The sequence below is a fragment of the Stegostoma tigrinum genome, chromosome 12, assembly GCF_030684315.1.
Source record: "Stegostoma tigrinum isolate sSteTig4 chromosome 12, sSteTig4.hap1, whole genome shotgun sequence".
In the NCBI taxonomy this organism is placed as follows: domain Eukaryota; kingdom Metazoa; phylum Chordata; class Chondrichthyes; order Orectolobiformes; family Stegostomatidae; genus Stegostoma; species Stegostoma tigrinum.
The window spans coordinates 46,659,873-46,679,165 of record NC_081365.1 but is presented as its reverse complement, the minus strand read 5'-3'; the positions used below and the strand labels follow the sequence as shown (position 1 = coordinate 46,679,165).

The 19,293-nt window shown below is 39.8% G+C and overlaps 1 protein-coding gene across 6 annotated transcripts in view; it reads left to right on the top strand.

Moving 5' to 3' along the window:
- The window catches only part of epha6 (eph receptor A6), a 617,472-nt gene that overhangs the window by 133,888 nt on the left and 464,291 nt on the right, over positions 1-19,293 (top strand). For all 6 annotated transcript variants that reach the window (XR_009446559.1, XM_048540624.2, XM_059650322.1 and 3 more), the window contains exon 3: positions 4,700-5,363. Coding sequence is in view for 5 of the 6 variants with exons in the window: in XM_048540624.2 (XP_048396581.2) it covers positions 4,700-5,363 (664 nt within the window). In the remaining variant the exon portion in view is untranslated. The remainder of the gene's footprint in view (positions 1-4,699; positions 5,364-19,293) is intronic.

Sequence of the window (19,293 nt, the reverse complement as noted above, 5' to 3'; positions counted from 1 at the left end):
GTAGTGAGCTACCACCTTGAACCACTACAGTTCATTTGATTTAAGTAGATCTATAATGCCACTAGAGGAGGAAGTATCAGGACATTGACCGAGTGACACTGAATGAATGAAGTGCAATTGTAATTAATTAAATATGAACAGATCTCTGCTGAGAATGAACTAGACGACAGAACAGAAATCATTTCATTGTGAGTTCAGCTCTGTTCTGAGAGACGTGGTAGTTCTGATCAGGGCTTTTGGGTTCAGGTTTTTTAATAAATTGCACTGTTGGTATTTATTCACTTAGGCTGATGCTTTCTTGGCCTTTGCTCATTTTGCTTCGGCTTTTGCCTGCAGACTTTCACCTTTGTGGATCTTAGGGTTTCTTTGCCATTACTTTTGCTACCTTGGCTGGAGATTTCACAGTTATTCTTTGTAATAATTCTTGGCTGTTGGCTTTGTGACTGGTTTTGTTTATAGGGCCAATTGGCATTTGGGCTGATTCCCATCAGGCACTGCTGCATGTGACATCAGCCCCACATGCACAGAAGCTATCAGTCTCTATAACAACTGACCAACATTATGGGGAATCACCCATAAGGTGTGGGTGGCTCCCAGCAGCCATCTGTCATTGTAGCCACTGCTGGGAACTTGCATTTAACATTTAAAATATTCTTTTGCAGGATATGGATATCGCTGGTCCAGTCAGCATTTATTCCCCATTTCTAACAGCATTGATAAAAAGAGCCACTGCTTTGAACCACTGCATTCCACGTGGTGCAGGGGCTGCCATGATGGTGCTCCAGAAGGATATCCAGGATTTTGACTTTACAAGCACGAAGCAACAGTGTTTGATTCACAAATCAAGACGGGGTGTAATTTAAAGGGGCTACATGTGAGTGGGTGCATTTCCTTGTGTCTGCTGACTCCTGTATTTCAACATTTTCCAAATCCATAACTTCTACCACCTGGAAGGGCCTTTGGAACATTACCGCAGCGCTTCTTGTAATTGGTGCGGACCACTATCCCTGTGTAGCAGTTGTGGAAGTGGGTGGAGATGAAAGTTGAAGGTGGTAGTCAGGGTGCAGATCAAGCTTGCTTTGCCCTGAATGCCCTTTAGGGAAGGAAACTGTTGTCCTAACCTGGTATGGACTACATGTGACTCCAGACCCACAACAATATGATTGACTCTTAACTGCTCTCTAGGCAATAAATGCTGACATAGTCAATGACACCCACATCCTGCCAATTATTTTTCAAAAATTGCATTCAGCCTTTTTGAATGTGTTGGAGCTGCTCTTGTCCAAACAAGTCGAGAGTGATTTGTCACGGTCCTGACTCGTCCTAGTTGTAGATTGTACTCTGTCAAGAGTCTGGAATTGAATTACTTCAGAATTCCCAGCATCTGATCTTGTTTTGTAGCCACTGTATTTATGTACCTGAATGTTGTTTGGCTCTGGCTCTATATGAGACAGATTGTTTCAGTGCCAGATGATTTAAGAACAGTTCTCAAACTTGTGCTATTGAGTGAATGCACTCACTTCTGATTTTATGGTAGTGGAGAGGATGTTGATGAAGCATAGTTGGTCCACGACACTACCTTGAACCACACCAGTGATGCCCCGGACTGAAATCATTGACCTCCAATAAGCACTATGGTCTGTCTTTGTATTAGTTACAACTTTAAACAATGGCAAATTTATGATGTAGAAATAGACAGTCTTAGTGATGATATGAATCCAGTCAGAAGTGCATCTTGAGGTCACATGCAGCACTGAGATTGTGAGCTTGGTCTCTGACTGTTGCTGTGAAAAGAGATGGAATGGGTAACTAGGACATGAAGTTTGATGTGGCGACTGAAAACAACAGCTTCCATCTTTCCGGTATTCAATTGGAGGGAATTTCTGCTCACCTGAAATTTGGCACTGGATGAGCAGTTTTATAATTTTAGCAACAATGGAGGAGTTGAGAAAGGGGGTAATGAGGTATGACTAGGTGTCATCAGCATGAAATATAACTCTACTTCTGGTTGCTGTCACTGTAGGGCAGATTCAGTGAGAAATAGGAGAGGGAGCCAAAGATTGATCCGATAGAAAAACCAGCCGAAAAGGTGCAGGGGCACGAGAAGTGAATGTCTACCTGCTGTGATTGGATAGACCAGAATGGAGATGGGCATGAGCAGTCCCGGTCAGCTGGCTGTCAATGGAGGGATGGTGGAGGAGGATGGTATGGTCAATATTATTCATGTCATGCGAAACAAGGCTGCAGAAAGATTTAAAAAGTAGCATGAGGGACTTTGGGAAATGACTGGATAATACAGAAAGCGCTGTGTTTTGATTGGCTCACCGAGTTGGTTTGTTGTTCCGCAGACGTTTCATTACTCTGCTGAATAACGTCCTCAGTGCAGCCTCTGAAGAAGTGCCATTGTGTTTTCCCACCTGGTTTTTAAACACTGGAGTCCTTTGAGCTGGATTACCTCACTTTTGGTTTTCCTTCATAGTGGATTGTATATAGGGTCGAGTTCTACGTGTTTAACAATGGCTTTCTTCGTGGAGTGCCAGGCTTCTAGGAGTTTCCCATGCCTGCCTCTGCTTTGCTTGTCCCAGGATCCTGGTGTTGTTTCAATTGAATACAGAAAGCATTGCTGGAGCTTGTAGGACCAAGAGTTGATAGTGAGGCTGCAGAATTCTGGATTTTGTGAATGCTGATGATGGGTTCTAATTGGAGAATGGTTATAAAATCTATCCTTGGGTGCTTAAAAATGTATTTCAGGGTTTTATTACCTCAGGAATAAAGAACTGAGAAGATGACGTATAAGATGAAGTTGGGGAAGTGCAACTTTCATGACAAACCTGATGATTTCAATGAAAATTAAGGCTGCACAATACTGGATTCAGTTTGAATGAAGACTAGGGCAATTAATAGAGTAAGAAAAGAGGTGACAGATGTTGAAATGAATGTAAAATGTAAGATACTTACATTTGTAATATATTTAATACTAGCCCATAGATCATGTAAAATTATATCCTCTTCTATTTTCTGAACAGTCCTAATGAGAAGTCTGACAAGTTGTGAAATTACATGCTTAAGCTGAAGGAGAAAATTCTTCTGACAGGCCCATATTTCTCCTAATAGCAGGGAAGCTGAAACATCTACAAAATACATTAATTAATTATAGCTGAGGGCAGTTTTGGATATCAAGTGAGCATTCACAATAGACAGTTGCTCCAGAAAGAAGAAAAAAAATTGGAATTTTAATATCCAAGGCCCATTTAATTCCTGCCAATGAGCTTTTGAATGATCCCAACAATTAAGCATTAGAGAATTACATGGCTGAGATTCTCCACTAAGGCCATGGGGGATCAAGTTGCTGGCTGACCTGGGAGAATGTGACTGTGTAGTAGAGGTGGGGTCCTGTTCGAATGTAGGTCTGGGCAGGTAAGACCCAATTATTCTGTGGGGCCTGAGGTTAACACAAGGTATAGACAAAACAAAACCCATATTGATTTTGTGTGGGGTCCTTCAGTTTATCAGTTCTAAGATGTAATCAAGTGGCTAGAGCACAGGTCAGTTAAGCTGTTCATTTTAACTGAACACGAAGTTTAAATCAGTTGCTAATATTAAAGTAAATTATATTTCAAATAGATGTAAAATTTTGTGATGCAATTCATTTATTCTAATACAATACCAACATTTGTGATCAATTTGAAATGGTGGCCCTGTTTCTGTACCTGTGGGTGTTCCAGATCATGCTGTTCCAATGGAGCTAAGATTTAATTACTGGATAGTATTTAATACTGTTTCCACCAGGGCATTTTTAAAAGGATAAAGGCAAAATACTGTGGATATTGGAAATCTGAAACACAGAATGCTGGAGAAACAAGTCTAGCAGCATCTGTAAAAAGAGAAACAGTTATTGTTTCAAGTTTACAATGATTATTCAGATCTGAAGTTATGCAGTGTCGTACCTGACTCAAATATTAATTCTGTTTCTCTTTGCATGTGTGCTGTCAGACCAACTGAACTTTCTTCAGCAATGATTTTATCATACAGTTTTACAAGGACCTGTTTAGGGATATATCTGGGGCCCAACTTCCACATATTCTAACAATTCCTAGCCAAATTTTATTTATTTATGCATATTGTGCCTTTCATCAGTTAACAGGAATACTAACCCACAACTGGTACCTGTGGTGAAAAATATTCTAATGACTTGAGTATTTCTCAAATTTGAACCATTGCAACTGCTTGCTTTTTCTTATTTAAAGTAGACAGCAAGTCTAACTCTCTTCAAAGTGTTGAATAGTATTCACTAACACACTTAACAGATGAATTTTGTTTTTGGGTGAACTGCACGCATTCTGTAAGTCAGTGATGCCATTGAAAATGTTGTGTTGATTCATAATCATTACATGATGCAAAATGTTATACAGAAATATTCATGTGTTGTAAGGCATGGAATTTGATTTTTTTTCAGTGGGAATTCATTGTTGCCTAGTCTTAGCTGGTTGCTAGCGTATTGTCACTATCGTGTGATTATCAGACCTAGTTAAAGGACATAAATATTTTTGTTATGCCAGAAAATGAACTATTTTATCTCCTGTTCTAAAAGCAGTAAATATTCTTGTCTGTTTTCATTGCATTATGATCATTGATGACAAATTTAATTGGATCCAGAGTTGCTCAATTTCCTCATTTGCTTTTGCTTTTTCTTTTGCAGTGGGATGCTATCCCAGAAATGGATGAACGCAACCGACCCATCCATACCTACCAGGTGTGTAATGTGATGGAACCCAATCAAAACAACTGGCTGCGGACTAACTGGATTTCACGTGAGGCGGCACAGAAAGTGTATGTTGAATTAAAATTTACCCTGAGGGATTGCAACAGCATTCCTTGGGTACTGGGGACATGCAAAGAGACGTTCAATCTATATTACATGGAATCAAATGAGTCTCATGGTGTTAAATTCAAGCAAAATCAATACACTAAAATTGACACAATTGCAGCTGATGAGAGTTTTACTCAGATGGATCTAGGAGATCGTATACTTAAACTGAACACTGAAATCCGTGAGGTTGGGCCAATAAACAAAAAGGGATTTTACTTAGCCTTTCAGGATATTGGAGCTTGTATTGCTCTTGTCTCCGTGCGTGTGTACTATAAGAAGTGCCCATTCACTTTTCGCAACTTGGCAATGTTTCCTGACACAATACCTAGAGTTGATTCGTCATCTCTTGTGGAAGTTCGTGGATCCTGTGTAAAGAATGCAGAGGAGAAAGACACACCAAAGCTTTACTGTGGTGCAGATGGAGATTGGTTGGTTCCTTTGGGAAGATGCGTCTGCAGTACCGGCTATGAGGAAGTGAATGGAGCATGCCATGGTAAGTGAATGAAATACCTTCCATGAGTTTTGAGAAGACCAAAGTAAATCCTACGTTCAAGGAGCTTTGACAAATAGTAGTGGGGAGAGGGAGCAAGGAATAGCCAGTGCATTAAATTGTTGCACAGAAATATAGCATCAAATCTCATCATATGGATTTTGCAGTGAAGAAAACCTGTGGGCAAACAGTTTCATTACTTTGCGACAACCCTAAGGGGAATTACGGTACTGCAGTGAAACACAAAAGGTGCATGGGTCACCATTTCCAAGTAGCACAGCTCCTGAAGCTTTTAACTGAAGCCACCTGAAAACTAGTAGCCACCTTTATCAATCTTATCAGTAAATAGACTGTTCTAATTAATGTCACTGATCTACTCAATGTTTTTAGATGCTGAATGTCAAGCTGTCATAATATGTTTAGTTTATTCATAAGGTTAATTATTATTTTTCTGTCGATTAACAGTAAACAGATTACAGGAAGCAAAATTCTGGCTAATGTTTTGTAGACTGCCATATCCTACATTAGATTATTGACGTAAGTCAGGCCTGTTGAGTCCATATGTTCAACTTGAATGCCTACTACAATGATTTCTGCAACGATCAAGGTTGAAACGTGTTTCTAAATCACAAAAAAAGATGTAGGAAGACACTCATGGTCAGGAATGTGACCTTTCTGTATTTGTCACGCAGAACTGTTTTCAAAGTGGCACGGGTGGAGACCTGCAAACTCTTTGTCTGCCTGTTGTCTTATTCACAGGTCATGTGTAGCATGTGACAATAATACAGGTGTCAGGAAAAAACTCTGACAGTCAAACTCACACCACATACAGGCAAAGAAGGTTATAAGGCAAGGCAAATTACTGCACAATAAAATTTGTATTACCGCAATTACTTTTGTTAATTGACTGAGTCACAAATATTAAGGAAATAACATGCACACACTGAGCTTAATAATGCAGGTAATTCCATTTCAGAGTACATTTTGATCATCATATGTTCTTGGTCCAAGCTGGATCTGTGCAGTTGTTGTACGTTCATATGACCAGACTCTGGATTATGGTGCCCCAGTTTGTTGCAGTCCCAGACAGGACATCCCAAATCATTTAAGCTCCAGGTGAAGACCGATAAACTGGATTTCGTTCTTTATAGGCCCACCCTCTCGGTTGGCTGTAACATGATTAATTTAAAAATGATCCTTTTAACTTGTAAATCCCTCTTCCCCCAGACCCAAATGAGCTGATATTTTAAAGGGAGTCCGTGTAACTAGTTGACAAAGTTTGAGGCAATTAATTACTCACCATAAGAACTAAGAATGCAACACGTGCACAAATTAGAAATAAAAAAGCTTAATGAACACGCCTACAGATTTGTTTTTTCAAATTGCTCATGATTTGCAAATAAGATGACATTGTAGTCCTTATCAGGTTGTACCAGAAACATTGGCAGCTGTACAGACTATTTTTGAGATACTTTATTTTGTGTAGTTGATGGTAGTTCCTTTGTCTTGATTTCCTTTTCTAACTGGTTGACAACGAAAGAGAGACAGAGTCTTCCTTTACCTGCAACAGAGGGTTAATTAGGGGATAGTTCTTCAGCTATGACCTTTACAGCTAACATGCGACCCCAAGATGATGCATACAATTGTGTTCAGTCCCACTGTTACATCTCATTAGAGTTGAAACTGAACGTTTAACCCTATGCTTATTCTTCAAAGGGGAAAACATAATGTGTCTACAGTTTGGAACAGGATGTCATCAGCCCCTCATTACAGTTGTAGCTGTGAGATCTCAATCCAGTCTGTTTGAAGATTCTATGCTACCTTTTAGGTGTTGCATCACATTGGTCCTGCAAAGAAAGCTTTTACATGAGCAGTCCTCCTTTAAAAGGTATATTTAAGTGCTAAAACCGTGCACATTACTTAGAGATTCAGACCTGCAGTAATGGGTATTAGATTTTATTTTTACTAGTAGAGCTTTCAATATTCATTTTGCACCTTTTACCATAGAGTAATTAAAATTAACTGATTTTGTAATAGAAGATCCATTTGTGCTAATTTATGAACTCAGGCAATCAAATACATTTTCTGTAAACATGCTGTCGTAACATCTTATGAGGCTTCCACAAAGCATCAACAAGAATGGATTTTCGCTTTCATCCAGTTATATACTTGGCTTACTTTTAAAATGAAGTACCATACTCTCGAAAGAATAAACAACAAAAGAAATGGTTATATATTCAAACACTAAATACTGGCTATCAAAATATATTGTGTTGCATAATCAGCTCATTAGTTTAGAAATTATTGAGGCATTAATATGTCTTGGAATAGAATCTTAGAATGGTTACAACACTGAAAATGATCATTCAGTCTGTCATAACTGTGTCACCTCATTGCACAAACATCTTGCCAAGTACCCCTCTCCTGCCTTTACACACTGGTGCTGCATTGTTTTTTGTAGATAATTATTCAATTCTCTTTTTGAGAGCCATGATTAAATGTTTCCATTGCATATTCAAGTAGCATATTCCAGATCCTAACCACTTGCCATAAAGGCATTTTTCCTCATGTCAATAAATTAGTGTTATTGGCAAAAGGAACTGTGTCCTCTTGTTCTTGATCCATTGACCAAAGAGAAATGTTTTTCACTATCTGCTTTGTTCAGTCTACTCATGATTTTCAAAACTTAAAACACCTCTCAAAAATGATTCGAACATTAGGATTCCAGTTGCTCTCTTCATTTTCCCATTCGGAAAGGGAATAAAACAAGCAGTAACAATATAGAGGTCTTGAATTTACAAGTCTGTATCCCAAAACCCCATCTTTCCACATCCACATCAACACCCTTCTCAACTATCCAAACTGCGCAACTTGCTGTTGTAAAAGTTGCACTCTAACTAATTAGTTCATCACATGAACAATGGAAATAGAGCTTGTGGTTGCTACACTTAAAAGAAATAATATTTTGTAATGGGGGATATTAGCACAAACAAATGATTCCTCAAGTTTCAGATATATCAAATATGAAATTCATTCAAGTTGGTTTTGTTGCCCCGTTCACCTTTTTTTAATCAATGTATGCAATGTCTCATCTAGAGTATTGCTTGGCTTGATTGCTGCTATTTTAAATACTCAAGGTTCAGTTACCAACTTTGTTTCTTAATTTACCTATTCACATGAATTTTATGATTTATAAATGCAAATGCCCGGTCCAGTTAATGTTTCCCTATTTACATCATGATGCACATTAAGCCCACTGGACATTTGAGATTCCTGTATTTTCATAGTCATTCTACTGCAGCTGCTCCAAGATCAAATACTCTTCCACTTCTTCCTCCAAGGACCTGGTCTTTACATCAAATTGTAAGTTTGGTTTGCTAGTGCCGGTACTTTGTAAACCCCAACTGCTCTGCTGGAATATTGATGGAAAATGGTGAACAGCATTCAAAAGAGAAAACACTTGTTTAAAGAGCAGTGAAAGTAACTGGATTTATGTTCTTAAAGATGGAATGAAATGTAAATAACTTATTAAGTAACTGGTACAAGAGTAGAAACAGGTGCTAAGTGGGTTTTGTAGTAGTACATTTTGTTTTATTTAAAAGCATCATTTTCATATGCAAATTTTATCCCAGCATTGCTATAATTTGAATTTGGCCACAGCGCACGAGACTTGGGAGCAGCAGTAGACCCATATGGCTCTCAGGTTTACGGCTGATTTTGGGCTTTGCCTTCTCTTTCCCATCTGCAACACATCACTGAGTTCCAAGAATCTAAAAAAATTGGACTACTCCAGTCTTTAAATGTATTCAGCAATGGAGCATCCACAACTCTTTGGGTCGAAAATTCCCTAGATCCACAACCCTTTTGAGAGATAACAAGTGTGGAGCTGGATGAACACAGCAGGCCAAACAGCATCAGAGGAGCAGGAAAGCTGATGTTTCAGGCCTAGATCGTCCTTCAGAAAAGAAGGGAGGGGAAGGGGATTCTGAAATAAATAGGGAGAGAGGGAGTAGTGGATAGAGGAGATGATAGGTGACGAGAGAGTTGCAGTGGGAGAGAGATCCACTGAGGTTTTTCCAGAGGGAGGAGGGTTACTTCTTCAGGGTAAGCTTCCATAGAGGCTTCACAGGGGGGTTAAAATTGTTTCAGAGATTGCAGGAACTGCATATGCTCACTCCTCTATCCATCTTCCATCCGCCTCCCCCTCTCTCCCAATTTCAACAGCTGCTTCTGGTTGAAGACTAGCGAATAGGGAAATGTAAGCATGAGCTGAAAGACTCTCTTTTTCTCTGGCTCACAGTCTCTCTCCCTGTTTGTTTTCCTCCTCATCTTGAAAAGCAGCATCTGGTGAAAAAGGAATTTGGGAAAACACCATTCATTGAGTTCTCAGAGATATTTCCAAATTCTACTGTTGCTTAATTAGCATTTCTGAAAAAAAAACACCTGGCTCGGGTTAAGAATCTATCCCTTTGAGGACCATAAGGACTCCTGAACTGTGTAACTTTTATTCTCACAATCTCTACCAGATGCAGGGTCTGGAGTATTGACTACCAGTGTTTAATGTTGAATTTTCTATTAATTTCTCAGGTTTGAATACTAAAATTCTTTTATTTGACTCAAAAATATTTTGCTATTTTGCCTTTCATTTTCCAGTGAACTATATTTTATTGAGGTTTGGTCATTAAAAAAGAAACACAAAAATAGGTAGTGATGGACTTTCCCCTGAGAAAAAGAACAGGAAATGACATCACCAATGCAGGAAATGACATCACCAAACCAAGGAAACCTAACCAGATAAATAGAAAGCGGGACATGACACCAGCGCTTTGTCAGAGGCTCACTGATGATGTTACCTAGAATGGTGACGAAACATCTGAAAACTAACCTTCCAGCTCAGCGAGCAAACTCACATCCAGAACTTTCCCCTATGCCCCTACTCCCTCCCTCCCTGAGTAAACGATCCCCCCCCCCCCCCCCAACCATGGACATCAAAAAAAGCCTTGTCAGAACAGTTTGTAATTAGTTTAGCATGAGAAGCAAGTCATCCATGTTTCTGTAGTTATCAATTAACAGCTAGTTATAGAGATAATGGGAACTGCAGATGCTGGAGAATTCCAAGATAATAAAATGTGAGGCTGGATGAACACAGCAGGCCAAGCAGCATCTCGGGAGCACAAAAGCTGACGTTTCGGGCCTAGACCCTTCATCAGAGAGGGGGATGGGGAGAGGGGGATGGTCCCCCTCTCAGATGAAGGGTCTAGGCCCGAAACGTCAGCTTTTGTGCTCCTGAGATGCTGCTTGGCCTGCTGTGTTCATCCAGCCTCACATTTTATTAACAGCTAGTTATAGCCAGGTTGTTATGTTAATTGGAGGTTTTGAGCTGTAGGCAGAGGCTGAATAGACTGGGGCTTTTTTCCCTGGACCATAGGAGCCTGAGGGGTGACCTTATGGAGGCTTACAAAATGATGAGGGGCATGAATAGGATGAATAGTCAAAGTATTTTTCCCAGCCTAGGGGAGTCCAAAACTAGCGGCGGTAGGTTTAAGGTGAGAGGGGAAAGATATAAATGGGACCTAAGGGACAGCATTTTCATGCAGAGTGTGGAATGAGCTGCCAAAGGATGTGGTGGAGGCTGATACAATTACAGTATTTTAAAGGCATCTGAATGGCTATATGAATAGGAAGGTTTTCAAAGGATATCGTCCAAATGCTGGCAAATGCGACCAGGTCAGTTTAGGATATCTGGTTAATGTAGATGAATTGGACTGAAGAAATTGTGTGACTAGTTTAGCAAGAAGACTTATACAAAGATGCAAAAGATTATTGACAAAATGGTATAGCATATGCAAAAATAGATATATCTTGAGTTATAACATTCAGCAAACTGGTTGATAGCCCCCACAAACGGTATCAAACAGCAAATGAGATCAAGATAAAGTGCTCAAGTTTCTCAGAAGTCTTTCCCTCCAGGTGTTGGTAATGTTGTGCATCTTCAAGTCGCGTTATGACTTTATAAAAGGGATTCCAGTTCTTCACCTTAAATCACCGTCAAAATCCTCTCGATCATAGACTGCCTTAAAACTGCTCATGTTGTCATAGCTCACTTCCATTCCTGGGACTAGGTTCCTCTGGACTCTGGAAAATGTATCCAGCAGGGACTCTCAGATGCATTTCCACTGACGGGTAGCATTATCAAGCAAGGACTGCTCACAGATTTTTCTGAGCTCCAATCTTGCTCAGCTTATTACAGCTCCACACCTAGCTGCACTGAACTATTAATGGCTCACAGACTTTTTTCAAGTTCCTAAGATTCTTGCTGAGTCCCAACTTCACAGCTTAGATGTACTTGTTAACTGCCAGGACAACTCTTGAGTCTTAATGTGGAGCAAATAAACACTTCTGGGGCTTACTCCTGAGCCCCAATTGCACAGAACAAATGGTCAGTAGCTGCTTTAACAGTACTTTCCCTACATGTAGCCTACCACACTCTGTCACGATTGTTCTTCTTTGATCCTTGATTTATATTGAATGATCTGTTGAAAACCTTTGTAATGAGTAAAGCCAAATGTAATAATGGAATGCCAAATTTCCTGAATGTTAAAAATTTTCGCAGATTGCTGGGTTGTACAGTGCAAATGGATTCCATCTGACTCTCTAGACTTGTGGGGGCCTGCTGCATTCTAGATAACAGGGTGCCATCCTCACCACCAGGCCTTCACCAGCTTCGCTGAAAGCTCAGAGGGCACATCCAGAACATCACCTTTCCAGGTGGACTGTATAAGAGCTAGGAACAGGAGTAAGTAATACAGCCACTTGAGCCTGTTCTGCCATTCAATGCCGATTTCATCTCGGCCTTGACTGCAAGCTCCTGCCCATTCTCCATAACCCTTCAACCCATTATTAATTAAAAATCCATCTCATCCATAAATTTGCTTAGTGCTCTGGCATCCACTAAAACCCTGGGATAGTGAATACCACGGATTCATAACCCATCCAACTGTGTTTCCCTTTTGAGGGAAGTAATTTCCCTTCATCTCTGTAAATCTGTTACATTTTTCCTATAATTGTTCGACAATTCCCTCCTTTCCAGTAAAGAAACATCAGTGTCCGCTTGGCAGCAATCCTGAAATACAAGACAACACCAAAAATCATTCCCCAACAAGTTTGTCCATGCTTCTTGTAAAACTATTTGTTGTAGGCTTGTGGTATACATGCTTTTGCCTCATGCTGCTGCATGATGCTACTTTGTCCATTGACATCACCACCATGGATGGGAAGCTACTGACTTTGAGGACATGCAATAAAGAATGACTTTGGGCAGCACTGAGTCAAGTGTCTGGCTTCACACTATACCATGACAGTGAAAGTAATCCGAGTCATGATCACAAACAGTGGCTGAGCAGCAATGGTGGGTGTTTTGAAACCTGTTATCTAGATGACATGTGGCCACAAGTGTGGATTTCATTGAGTTTCCTCAGCAAGGTTTGACTTCTGGGTACCTGCAATACATTGGAAGCTGTCAGAGGTAACACGGTGTGAAGCTGGATGAACACAGCAGGCCAAGCAGCATCAGAGGAGAAGGAAAGCTTGACGCTTCGGGTTAGGACCCTTCTTCAGAAATGGGGGAGGGGAAGGGGATTCTGAAATAAATAGGGAGACGGGGGGAGGTGGACAGAAGATGGATAAAGGAGAAGATAGGGTGAGAGAAGACAGGTCAAAGAGGCGGGGTTAGAGCCAGTGAAGATGAATGTAGGTGGGGAGTTAGGGAGGGGATAGGTCAGTCCGGGGAGGACGGACAGGTCGGGGGGGTGGGATGAGGTTAGTGGGTAGGGGATAGGGTTGGGGCTTGAGCTTGGAGGAATGGCTAGGGAGGCGGGGACAAGCTGGGCTGGTTTTGGCATGTGGTCGGGGGAGGGGAGATTTTGTAGCTTGTGAAGTCCACTTGGGCCGCAGGGTTCCCAAGCATAATATGAGATGCTGTTCCTGCATCTTTTGGGTGGCATCATTCTGGCAATGCAGGAGGCCCAGAATGGGCATGTCACCTGAGGAATGGGGAGGTGGAATTGAAATGGTTCGCAACTGGGAGATGTAGTTGTTTGTTGCGAACTAAGCATAGGTGTTCTGCAAAATGGTCCCCAAGCCTCCGTTTGGTTTCCCCCATGTAGAGGAGACCACGACGGGAACAGCGGATACTCACAAGCTTCAAAATTTCCCCTCCCTCGACCACATGCTAAAACCAACCCGGCTAGTCCCCACCTTCCCTATTTTTGGCTTGTCTGCTATATTTTTGTCGTTTATGCATGAGGACTTCAAAATCCCTCTTTGTAGCTTTCTCCAGTCTATTTTCCATTTAAATAATATTCAGCTCCTCCTCTTCCTGCATAATCTTGCATTGTATTTCATCTGCTAAATTTATCCACTTGCTTAATTTATCTATATCCCTCTGCAGACCCTTTGCCATCCTAAGCACTTGCATCCAGACTTATTTTTAAACGACCTGCAAACTTGGTTATAGTATATTCACCTCCTTATCCAAATCAAAAATATACATCGCAAATAATTATACCCCAACACTGAACCCTGTGGAATTCCACTCGTTATATATTGCCATCTCAAATATTTTTCCCACGCCCTCATTGCATACTGATCCTGTCTCTGTACTGTCCTCTAAATTGCATACAGCACTGATATCTGGGCCAGTGACTTCCAATGCCAAAGAATGGTGCTTTTTCAATTGATCTGTCGTCTTGTTGAACTTTTGTTTGTTAAGTTGTGCTGCCTGGTCAGGAAGCAGCTGCAAGCATAAATGTAGATGAGGATGGATGGGCTGAGTGAAGGGGACATGGAGTTTGAAACCTGAAATCTCAGACTTAAAAGCTAAAGGAAAAGACTTGGTTTATATTTAACATAGGCTTTTTTTTTGTCATCACTGGATATGTCAAAGTGATTTTGCTGTTAATGAATTTCAGGCTCTCAGAAAAGATCATATTGGATTTTGTTAACTCTCCTTCTCCATCTACAGATGCGGCCGAAGCTGCCGAATTTCTGCAGCATGCTGTTTTTATTTTAGATTTCCAGTAGTTTGTGTAGTTGCTGTTGCAGTGTAAGTATTGCAGTGATCATTTTGCATCTGGCAAATTCCCACAAATGGCAAAGTAATAAAACCTATGTAATTTGATTTTGTGATATTGATTTAAGGAAAATATTAACCGCAACACTCGATGATTCTGCTCCACTTCAAAAATAGTACCACTGGATATTTAAATCTATCTGAGAGGATAGATAACAGACAACACTCCTGACTATTCTGCACTGCTTCCAGCTTGTACTGGAGTTTTGGCCTTTACTTTTCAGCTTCGGTCCTTGCAAGATGGGAATTTATATCACTCTGCTTTTCTTGTAAGTTCCCCCATTATGGGAGCATGAGTGGACTTCCACTCTACACTGCAGTGATTCAGTGAGCTGGCTCCCCATGGACAATAAGGATGGCCTTGCTACAATGGTGTCCTCATTCTGTGAAAGACTTCCTTTCAAAATTTTGGGCTGCAGCAACTGTGTATTCCATGCACCTGACTATGACAAACAAATGTCAGTGGCCTAAGAAATGCCAGCCAGAGTGCTTCCCTAAACGGAAATCTTGCTGGGCAATCTGGATGAGGCACACTTCTAATGGTTGCAGCAAATTGTCATACGAATTATTCAGATAAGCAAAATGTAAGGATTCATAATTTTAATTAGTAGCAGTCACCAGCCTTCGGAACACCTATAAGAGAAAGGACAAAGCAAGAGCCAATTAAATAATTCTCATACGGTGCGGCTCAAAATGATTTTCAGTCAAGTCAGCCTGATTAATTAGCTTTCAAGTAGAAAATGTGCACAGCCTTAGGGCTCCTGTCTTGGACATTATATTCTCAATTTTTTTGAACCATGTTTTTAATGATTTAAATGTCTCTGATTCTGCAGGCAACAAGACATTGCTTGAATTGCAAAGCAATATCTGCAACGAAAGTTGACAATATAAACAATACCTACAATAAGATTTTTAACTTGGATAATGGGAACACTTCACAAATAAATTGGTTATCTTTAATAATCCTGTAGCAGTTTAAACCACTGACTTATGGCACACTTTTTCTCTTGTTCCTAGTCAAATGTTTGAAACTTGTTGCGGCATCTCTCAGCCGTGGGGAAGCACCAAAGCTGTAGTGCTATATCTAATTGCAGTTAGGATCCCAGCCAGTGAGAATCCAATTGATAGATCTGCCCTTCAGCCTGTTATTTACATATTCTGGACCAAGGTTATATCACTTCACTCCAACCTTTACCACTCCCATTGTCTTTTGTTCCATGACATCTTACTTAACTTAACATCTCCTGCCCTTGAACCTATTTACTAACCTTTTGCTTTTGTTCTACCTAACCCTCCCTCCCTCACGCTCCCTTTTTTCCAACAGTATTAAAACAATCACATTCTCATTACCCTTTAGTTCTAAAGAAGAGTCTCATTGGACTCTACTGACATTTCGTTTATAAAAGCAAAAAACTGCAGATGCTGAAAATCTGAAGCAAACGCATAGAATACTGAAGGAACTCAGCAACTCGGGCAGCATCTGTGGTGAGAATACAAGCAAATGTTTTCAGTGCTGCATGACTGTTCAGAATTCTGTCTTCTTTCTCAGCAGCTTGGGCAGCATCTGTGAAGTTTTTATTTCAATTTAGCAGCATGCACAGTATATTGGACTGAGCAAAATAAATCTCAATTGCATCTTTTATCACAAACTTTCAGTTATGCCACCTTATTTAATCCACCACTGCATCCTATTCAGGTTCACGACTTTAATATTAGTAAGGTAATGATTACAAGTGCATCTTAGTTCATTATCAAATAATGTTGTTTAAAATGAAGCCTACACCAGATCAATGATTTTGACAAAGCAGTTTTTTCTTCACCTAGTTTGGGACAATCAAGGTATGTCAAGGATAATTGGATGATAAACCGCAATTGCCCACATTATCAGATCTTCATTCTTTGTATGATAGCCGCTTCATAAACCACTTCGAGATTATTATTTTAAGGGTGAGAAAGATTGGTAGAAGTAACATTTTAGGTTATGAATCAAAACAAACAGAAGATGCTGCATGAATGAAAGGCTCTGGTTGCATGAGGATGTAAAAATAATTTGATAAGTTCAAGATTCAGCAAGTTCTTGTAGTGTTGGGGTTCTTTCTCTGAGGAGAATTACTCTTAAACCTGATTTGAATGTAATGTCCATTATCTATGTATCACATTTATTTTAACTGTATAGGTAAACTACAATGTCTAAGACTATCTTACAGCATGGAAACGGAGTCTTTCTTGCCAAAAATGCAGCAGTTTTTAGAAATTTGTAAGCTATGAATTATTTAAAAAAAAGTAATTCTACAAACCAGCATGAGGCTATATTATTGCAGACCTGAATTAGAAAATGCAGTGAGCTAGGTTATTTATAAGCAAAGTAAAGATGTTCAAATCATTTGTGGTGAAATACTATGGTCACAAACACAATATTGATTTGCTTTCAGAGAAACCAACTTGAGTTAACTAAACTAAAAATAAGAGAATGAACAGATCTATTTGGGAGGTGCTAAACAAACTAAATAGATTTAAATCCGACCTTCTTAAGTTTACGATCACTGTAGATTGATAAGTTGTCGATGTTTTGTATCCTTTGCCCAAACTTACCTCAAAGTATGCATCTCACACAATTTTCCTTGAGTGCTGTTTCGCATCTGAAGCCTAAAAGTTAATCATGCAATATTATTGCAAGTATGCTTAATGTTGATATGAAATTGTTATTGAATACTGTAACAGAGGCATCGAAATATGTATTCTAATTTTATTACAAGTTTGGTAGAAATCACAATGAGTGAGTGCTGCACTTAGAGGCAAATTGATTCATTGAGTGATTCCAAGGTTTAGAAATTATTTGTAGCATCGGCAGTTTATTGTTTCTCTTAAAAGTTGTTTGTGATTTTTATTTTAGACTGAAAATGTCCTTGTCTTAAGGTACTATTCATAGGGTAATTTAGGTGTAATTTCGTTGACGTTATTGAACACTCCCCAAGCAATCTCACTTCTATTCACCAACCAGCATTTATATCATAGGAACATGATACTCAAAAAAAAGCTGGGAGTAAGCAATTCAGCCCCTTGAGCTTGCTGCACCATTTAATACATTCATAGCTGGTCTCATCTTGACCTCAACTTCACTTTCTAACCCAGACTCTATAACCCTTCAAATCAGTATCTGTGCTCCTAAACACAAAGCATGTTTTGTTTTATCCAATTAGAATCTTGGCCAGTTGAAAAGGGAGAAATTTGACTGAGTCTCTCTTCCTCCCAAAGTACTTTACAGAATTCTAAACAGATTATATATTCAAAGCATGTTGTCGTGAGTACTGTGCGTGCATACTTCGCAAGCAAAGTTCAAATAGAAGTCAGCCAGAATTTAACAATGGCAGAAACCGCTTGAGGGAATGAATGGCCTTGTTCTTAGAACATAAAATGTCATACATAGTAATAAAACTATATGTGTCTAAAACGTAGGATCTGTTGAACACAAAAAGGCACTGGCAAGCAATTGATTTGTGTATGAATTATTGATCTGTAAATTCTCCATGGAAATGCATAATTAATTGTAAATAGTAAATAATCATTAGAAAATAGTATGCAGAAATAGAGTGCATAGAGGAGTTCATAGTTTTACTTTGCCCTTGACTGTGGTTTCTAAAATGAAACATTATTTGGCTTGATAAAGCTGAGAATAGAATTTTAAGAAACAAAACTGTCCTCCATGTGGTACAACGTTAGAAATGATGTATCACCAAAACGCATCTTGCTATCTCGTCATATCTATTCAAATGGTCAGTTGATGACTCTAATTTACTTACTTGATGCTTGATTAGCAAAGCAGAACAGTCAACAATAACTCATTGAAAATTAACAGGATCTGAATGTTCATTTCGGTTTACTACTCTGCTCCACACTGTTCAGCTGTGATTGAAACCTGAGCAGGGCCTTCTGCTTTAGAATGCATTGCTTACTTTTAACATTAAAGCAACACCAGGCCAAGTCCAGCACCTAAAAGTCTGAACAGAACTGACACTGTTAGCATTAGGGGGGAAAAGCAAACTCTCTGCTGCCTGGAATCATGCCTAGCACAAAGGAAGATCATTGTGGTATTTGAGGCCAGTTATTTCAGTTCAAGGGAAATGTCCTAGTTTCTACCCTCATTAGCCACTTCTCTAAACATTTATTTGTTCTGAATTTAATACCCTTAAGTGCATAGCAACGACACATGGTGAAAGAGAGTGTACTCAGTGCAAAAACCTGACTTCAAAGGTCACTCCCACCAGTACTATCATGGGCTGAAATATCTATGACCAGCGAATTGGACGAGAGAAGATCAACTGATGTCTCTCACATGTTGGTTCTCACTCTACCTTCCCCAAGTCCAACCTTTCAGTTATAACTGTCAAGGCACGGTCAGCAGGAATGTGGCATGGCAATCCTGTCGATGGGCATTAAGATCTCCCAAGGAGGGTGCATTCCAAGCCCTTGCCAACCTCTCCTTCTTCTAAGTGTATTCAACACGAAGGTATAAATTCATCATATGCAAGTGGATGGCAGAAGGTAATCAGTAAAAAGGTTCCATGCCTGTCTTTGCCATAAGACAATATGGGATCTGGAGTCAATTTTCAGGATCCTCCAGATCACACCTCCCAACTACCTGCAATTGTATCTGCACCTTCAGTGGATCTGTGGTGCTAGTGGGGCAGATCATTCTGAGGGGTGGTATTGGAGAAGCCCTCAATGCAATGGACTCAGTGTTACATCAAGATCTATGTGGACATTGGTAAGAAAAAAACACTTTGTGTCGGGTTGTGATTTCAA